Source organism: Arabidopsis lyrata, assembly GCF_000004255.2.
Source record: "Arabidopsis lyrata subsp. lyrata unplaced genomic scaffold ARALYscaffold_4, whole genome shotgun sequence".
Lineage (NCBI taxonomy): Eukaryota > Viridiplantae > Streptophyta > Magnoliopsida > Brassicales > Brassicaceae > Arabidopsis > Arabidopsis lyrata.
In genome coordinates this window covers 18,047,104-18,054,611 of record NW_003302552.1, presented here as the reverse complement: position 1 = coordinate 18,054,611, position 7,508 = coordinate 18,047,104, and the positions used below count along the sequence as shown (strand labels likewise).

The following is a 7,508-nucleotide window of genomic DNA, read 5'->3' as shown; positions in this document are numbered from 1 at the left end:
ATTTTATTTTGCCGTCTCTGTGGTCTAATCGTGTACGTCGTCTGGTTTTAAAGCCTCTCTCACTTTGGTCTTTTCGTTTTCTCTCTTCCATTTTCTCCAACTAGAAAAAAAAAGTGATAGAGAGAGCAAATCTGTGTGATGGAAGTTGCTCTTGAGTTTGGGATTATTATCCTTTTCAATATCATTTGGTAAGCATTTTTATTTTATTTTATTAAAATTTTAACTCTCTTATCTTCTTAATAAGTGTATGCTAATAGTGTTTTGGGGTCTTCGCATTAATTTCCTCTGTTTGGTTTCCAGAAAAAAGGAAAATACGATTACTTTTGTATAGTGTGATGATAACAAATCATTCCAAGTTTTGCTTAAAACCTTGTCAAAGTTTTACATTTTCATTTCTTGAAGCTTCTTGAAATGGAAAAATTTTAATTTGTAATTCGAAAATTCGACAGATCTTGTAGATATGTTGTGATCTTTTAGAGCTTTGAATTGGAGAAACTTATGAAAAGGGTTGATTTTGAAATTGGTACAGATGAAGAAGGATGGTGAGATGGGAAGAAGTGATGTCAGGAGGAGCAGGAGATGAAAGAGAGACAACGTTGGAGTGGTGAAGAAGATGCATTGTTACGTGCGTACGTTAGACAGTTCGGTCCGAGAGAATGGCATCTTGTATCTGAGCGTATGAACAAACCTTTGAACCGTGACGCCAAGTCTTGTTTAGAGAGATGGAAGAATTATCTTAAACCAGGGATCAAGAAAGGTTCTTTGACTGAGGAAGAGCAGAGGCTTGTGATCCGTCTTCAGGAGAAACACGGCAACAAGTGGAAGAAGATTGCTGCTGAGGTTCCCGGGAGGACGGCCAAGCGGTTAGGGAAGTGGTGGGAAGTGTTTAAGGAGAAGCAACAGAGAGAAGAGAAAGAGAGTAACAAGAGAGTTGAGCCTATTGACGAGAGTAAGTACGATCGGATTCTCGAGAGTTTTGCTGAGAAGCTTGTCAAAGAGCGGTCTAACGTTGTTCCTGCTGCTGCTGCCACTGCTGCCACGGTTGTGATGGCTAATTCGAATGGAGGGTTTTTACATTCTGAACAGCAAGTTCAGCCTCCTAACCCGGTGATCCCGCCTTGGTTAGCTACTTCTAATAATGGGAACAATGTTGTTGCCAGGCCTCCCTCGGTGACTTTAACATTATCGCCCTCCACCGTGGCTGCAGCTGCGCCTCAACCGCCAATCCCGTGGCTGCAGCAGCAACAGCCCGAGAGAGCAGAGAGCGGTCCTGGGGGACTTGTGTTAGGGAGTATGATGCCGTCTTGTAGTGGGAGTAGCGAGAGTGTGTTCTTGTCAGAACTAGTGGAATGTTGTAGAGAGTTGGAGGAAGGGCATAGAGCTTGGGCGGACCATAAGAAAGAGGCTGCATGGAGGTTAAGGAGGCTGGAGCTGCAGCTAGAGTCAGAGAAGACGTGTAGACAAAGGGAGAAGATGGAGGAGATTGAGGCAAAGATGAAAGCTCTTAGGGAAGAGCAAAAGAGCGCAATGGAGAAGATCGAAGGAGAGTACAGAGAACAGCTCGTTGGTTTGAGGCGAGACGCTGAGGCCAAAGACCAGAAACTGGCTGATCAATGGACCTCTAAGCATATCAGACTCACCAAGTTTCTTGAACAACACATGGGTTGCAGATTAGACCGCCCCTGAACCGTCTCCTAAGCTCTTTGTTGTCATGTAATGTAATGTAATTTTTTTTGTTTTGGTGTTTCTTTTCCGGTCTTTGGTGACTTTGGTGTCTCCAATGTTTACTCAGACTTTTAGGTTCCTTACCTCAGCTTTGTATTTGTTGCTTCTCTTTCTTTCTTCTACCTTTGTGTTCCATTTACCACTTCAGTTTATCCATGGCTTTGTTTTCTCAACCTTGATGTTGAATTTAGTCCAGCTGCAACACTTTCGTTTATAAATAAAATCGATTTATAATTTTACATGTGTAAATTTAAGTAGAAGATAGAAAACAAATTGTTACATAATAATTGAAGAATTGAAGAGAAAGAGGTGTGTACTTATTCACTCAAAAACAAAGTTGCATTAGATTTTAACCATACTACAAACAGATTACCATAAATCCTTGAAAATGTATTTGGCATGAATTCCAAAACATAAAAGAACAAAAACAAAGAGCAGAATAACGGAAGATTAAAAACCCGGCTTGAGAAATGGTCGGAAAAACCTCGGTGGTGCTTCTCTGAAAAATGATCAACTCTGAACTCAGAAGCATTTCCTGTGAACAATCGACGGGCCTGACTCGTCATATTCTGCCTTTGCGATCCACATCTGCACAAGGTAACACATAGTTTCAAGAAAAACCAGTTTAGTTAAGCTGAGACTGATGAGGATTTAGTTTAGGTTTGTTTAGGGTAAGCAAGTGATGGAACTGTTGTACCTGCTGGAAGGTACTGAGGGAGGCCAAGATAGACCCTCCAATCCAGACGGAGTATTTCCTCTCTGGAGGGGCAACGACTTTGATCTTCATGCTGCTTGGAGCCAAAGCAGTGATTTCTTTGCTCATTCTGTCGGCGATTCCTGGGAACATTGTGGTTCCACCACTGAGCACAATGTTACCGTACAAGTCCTTTCTGATGTCGACATCACACTTCATTATGGAGTTATAGGTGGTTTCATGGATACCAGCATTCTCCATACCAATCATAGATGGCTGGTAAAGACAACCTCTGGGCAACGGAATCGCTCTGATCCAATGGTGATCACTTGCCCATCAGGTAGCTCGTAGTTCTTCTCAACAGCTGAGCTGGTTTTGGCTGTCTCGAGCTCCTGCTCGTAGTCAAGAGCAATGTAGCAAAGCTTCTCCTTTATGTCTCTGACAATTTCACGCTCTGCTGTGGTGGTGAAAGAGTAACCACGCTCAGTTAGGATCTTCATCAGCGCATCCGTGAGGTCACGACCAGCAAGATCAAGACGTAGGATCGCATGTGGAAGGGCATAACCCTCATAGATAGGAACAGTGTGGCTCACACCATCTCCAGAGTCAAGCACAATACCTGCACATTCATAATCCAAACGCTTTACAATTTGTTCTGCAAAATGTACAAAGATTGAAGCTTTATACCATAAGGACACAAAAGGGCTTCACTCACCAGTTGTACGACCACTGGCATAAAGAGAAAGAACAGCCTGAATAGCCACATACATAGCCGGGGCATTAAAAGTCTCAAACATGATTTGAGTCATCTTCTCACGATTAGCTTTCGGGTTAAGCGGTGCCTCGGTAAGTAAAATCGGATGCTCCTCAGGAGCAACACGTAGTTCATTATAGAAAGTGTGATGCCAAATCTTCTCCATATCATCCCAATTGTTAACAATCCCATGCTCAATAGGGTACTTGAGAGTTAAAATACCTCGTTTGGATTGAGCTTCATCGCCAACATAAGCATCCTTTTGCCCCATCCCAACCATCACACCGGTGTGACGAGGACGACCCACAATACTAGGAAACACAGCTCGAGGTGCATCATCCCCAGCAAAACCAGCCTATTCCAATACAAAACAACATAATAATCTTAAACAAAAACCAAATGCTACATTGTTCATAGGATCATCAATCAACAAAGAGAAAAAAAGATTCAAACTTTTGTCAAAAAAACAGAGAGAGAAAGAATCAATCACAGACCTTAACCATTCCAGTTCCATTGTCGCAAACAAGAGGTTGAATGTCTTCACCATCAGCCATTTTCTTCTACCAAGAGGTTAATTATTTAAAGATCAAATTTTTATCAACAATAATAATATATTTCACCAATTTAGATACAAAGAACAATCATTTTCCAAAGACAAGCCAATAAAAGACAAAAAAATGAAACCTTAAAATGGAAGAAGAAGAAGGATATTATAGATCCAGAATCACGTAAATATTATAAAATTCAACCAGAAAAAAAAAAAAAAGAAGGGATTTTTAATATAGAGAGACATTTGAAAAACATGAGTCGCGGTTGAGAATAATTGCTCGATTAAACAAATAACAAATGGTGTAATGAAACATACGATGAGTGAAATCGATAAACAACAGATCGAATAGATTAGCTTAAGACACCCAGATCCAAATACTCAGAAATCGGAGCGACAATATGTATTGTGTTCGAAAATGACAAGAAAGGGTCTAAAAAATTACCTGAGATCGAGAGAGAAAAACTAGAGATAAAAAATATGGTAGCGGCTAGAAAATGATTTAGGCAAAAGGGAAGAAGAAGTAGAGAGGAGGAGGAAGAAACGATGGAAGGAAGAAAATGAATGGAGGAGTAAATAAGAAAACGGGTCCAAAGGCTTCCACTTCGGCTCACCTTGTTTTCCGCTTCTAAGAAAATTCTTCCATTTCAAATGAGTCCCCCAACAAAATATAAAGATCGAAATGACGTTTTTACCCTTATGATTTTTTTAATTTTTTTTACAGAGTTTTTTCGTTTTGACTTTAGATTTTAGTGATATTTTTGTTTCCACCGATTTTGTATTTTTTTTTTTGTATATCTCTTGAAATTTTCATTGAAAATACTGGTTATTATAAAAAAAAAAAAAAAAAAAAAGGGAGTCGCAAACTTGCAAGTGCAACTATAAGCATATGATAAAGCATGCAACTCGGAAACCAAAAAAACAAAAAAAACATGCATATCTCTAGGTGAAAATTTCGCATGGGCTTGCTCACTCAAAATTGGCAATACTTCCGCATGGGCCGAGCCTTTATGTTCAATCCATTGGACACAAATATATGATTACCCATTTAGATAATTGATTAACCATTGGCAATACATTTTCGTGTTTGGTAGAGTACTAAAACAAGACTAACTCTTTAGATAATTCTCGCTCAAGTAAACAATAGACGAAGACGAGCCCGGATAGACAATTGTTATTTGGTTTAAGAGAACGAGCCGTGTAAACACAAAGAAAATAAATTTAAAGAGAGCTTTCATAGTGAAGAACTCTTTACTCTTCCATCAATACTTGAAATAGGCCTGGGCATTCGGATTTCAAATCGGATTCGGATCGGATATATTCGGATTCGGATAATTCGGGAATGAGAGTTTATTATCCGTTCGGATTTTATGATTTTTCGGTTCGGTTTCGGTTCGGATATATTCGGATTCGGATAATTTGGGTAGGAGAATTTATTATCCGTTCGGATTTTATGAGTCATCGGTTCGCTTTCGGTTCGGATAGGTGTCGGATTCGGATCGGTTTTTGGGAAAAAAAAACTTAAAAATAGTTCAATGTTAATAAAAATTGGTTCAATCTTACTAAAATTTGGTTAAATTTTGCAAAAATATGTATAATTTTAACAAATATAACTAAAATTTTTCCGAAATCTAGGATATTTAGGATATTTTTGTTATCTGCTATAAAATTACAACTAAATATAACTAATATTTTTGAATATATAATTTTTATTTCCGGTTTTTGGATATCCTTTCGGTTTTCGGTTCGGATCGGGTTCGGTTCGGGTAATTCGGATAGGAGAATTCATTATCCGTTCGGATTTTGTGACTATTCGGTTTGGATTTGGTTCCGGATTTTTCGGATCGGTTTTCGGATTTCGGGTTTTATGCCCAGGCCTATTGAAAGGTGGTTCACATTCACAAGCGTGTACCTATTGTCATTTTCACCATCTACAAGCAAATATATGTGTATTGAAAGGTCATCCACACTTTTTAATGCTCTAGTATCCACGTCATATATAGCTTATGTTTTCTTAAATTGCTACTACCATTCACACGCGATTATATATTCGTAAATGGAATAAATATCATGAAATCTAAAAAAAAAAAAAATCATGAAATCTACCAAAGTCTATTTGAATAAAAAAGTTATACAAAAAAAGACACAAATAGGGAAGAAAACTTTATATTCAACTAAACTTTTTTCTCAAATTTCACTCTTCGATAATCCTATTTGGTCTTCTATTTCGATATTCCATATTTCAACATACTGTTTTCTTTTTCGATCTTTTAGAAAAACATTGAAATTTATTATTCCAATATGAATTTCTTACATAAAATGTTTTAAACTATATAGAAAAATTCATTTATATAGGTTGAGGAAAAATATTTAGCTAAACTGATCGTAGAAGAAGTCATAAGAGTGGGTCTCCATATACAATAAATACAGAAAAGTTATTAGCAATAAGATAATAAATATGAGTTAGATACGTAATTAAAGTCTAACGGCAACAAATATATTTTTTCCCTCCTGAAAAAAAAAAAGCGCACATGGAGATTGGAAACGTAAAGGCAGATGTCAATTTGGTGCTTAACTTGCGAGAAGCAGAAAGGCATCGGCGATATTTTGATTGCTTTATCAACGAGAAATTATTATATCGTAAGTTCGTAACGGTATTATGCCGAACGATGTCTCCTTCTGAATGAATCAGAGGGTTTGGTTACGTTATGTATGCCTTTAGACTCTCCTTACCACAACCAACAATACACAACAAACTCGCTCTAATCTCCGACTATAAATAAACCAGAAAAAAGAATTTAATAAAAAAACAAAAGCTGACAATTTTCTTGATTAATGTTCTTTACCACGTTGGATCTATCTACATCGATCAATCATTATTTCTTCTCCTTCTTATTCTTCTCATTCTCTTCTCTCTCTCTAGAAACAAGAGTTTTTTTTTTTTGGTGCCATTTCTTGAGTTTTATATAGATTTATAGGTATGTCGGAGACGAGCTTGAAAGAGGATGAGGTAACGTTAGGTGGGGTTAAAGAGACGATAGAAGAAGAATGTTCAGACAATAAACATGTGTTGGAAATTTGTCGGAAAAGGAAGAGATCAGATGAAGAAGAAGAAGAAGTTGTGGAGGAAGAGAATGATGGATTCAAGACACCGACTCGTCCCGAGAATAGAATCCCTAAGGTCACAGAATGTCCACCGGCGCCGAGGAAAGGGGAATATTTATATTTGTCGGGGATGCTTAGAGGTAAAACAATGTACTGCCGGAGACGGTTGAGTTTCTCGCCGGAAGATGACGTGAGCTCGTTTATAACGGATTTGCGGTGGAGGACGACGACAATGACGATCAAGAAATAAGATTAAGGAGAGTGAAATATATTAAACTTTTAGTTCTTATGATTTTTATTTTTCTGGCCGTTTTTAGGTCACGTTTGGAAAATATCCGAACGTTTTTTTTTTCGAAAATACACAAAAGAAACATACTTGATTAGTTTGTGATTTTGTTTTTAAGAGTTTCAGATCATATAGAGATTTTCTTTTCGAGATGATCATTATTTGTTCATTGATAGGTTTTTCTTCTTTTGTTATGGATGATTTTTTTTTCCAGTATTGTTTTGTATTTCTGTAAATGCAACCAGCTAATTATTGCTTATGTTGCTGCTGGATGGTTAGAGATTAAACTGACTCTAAAGAAGTAGACGAAACTTAAACATGTTTCTTCATGATCTGTTTTTATAAAACTCGAATTACTCGTATGATCGTACATGAGGGTTACCAAACATTAGTAAAG

General features: G+C 37.5%; 3 protein-coding genes across 3 annotated transcripts; 2 read left to right on the top strand and 1 right to left on the bottom strand.

The window, feature by feature from the left end:
• The first annotated feature begins 64 nt into the window (after positions 1-64).
• On the top strand, positions 65-1,898 carry LOC9315755 (transcription factor AS1). The gene is made up of 2 exons (XM_002881476.2): positions 65-188; positions 530-1,898. The coding sequence occupies exon 2, from the start codon at positions 580-582 to the stop codon at positions 1,684-1,686; it is 1,107 nt and encodes a 368-aa protein (XP_002881522.1). The 5' UTR covers positions 65-188; positions 530-579; the 3' UTR covers positions 1,687-1,898.
• Positions 1,899-2,020: 122 nt separating this feature from the next.
• LOC9317588 (actin-1) lies at positions 2,021-4,350 on the bottom strand. Its single transcript, XM_021028231.1, is given in 6 exon segments — positions 2,021-2,313; positions 2,423-2,704; positions 2,707-3,038; positions 3,135-3,528; positions 3,668-3,733; positions 4,166-4,350. Coding segments are annotated over 5 exon segments (1,134 nt in total). The 5' UTR covers positions 3,728-3,733; positions 4,166-4,350; the 3' UTR covers positions 2,021-2,247.
• A 1,585-nt stretch (positions 4,351-5,935) lies between these two features.
• LOC9317587 (cyclin-dependent protein kinase inhibitor SMR12) lies at positions 5,936-7,266 on the top strand. Its single transcript, XM_021029352.1, has 2 exons — positions 5,936-6,364; positions 6,691-7,266. The coding sequence occupies exons 1-2, from the start codon at positions 6,252-6,254 to the stop codon at positions 7,073-7,075; spliced, it is 498 nt and encodes a 165-aa protein (XP_020885011.1). The 5' UTR covers positions 5,936-6,251; the 3' UTR covers positions 7,076-7,266.
• Positions 7,267-7,508: the final 242 nt, after the last annotated feature.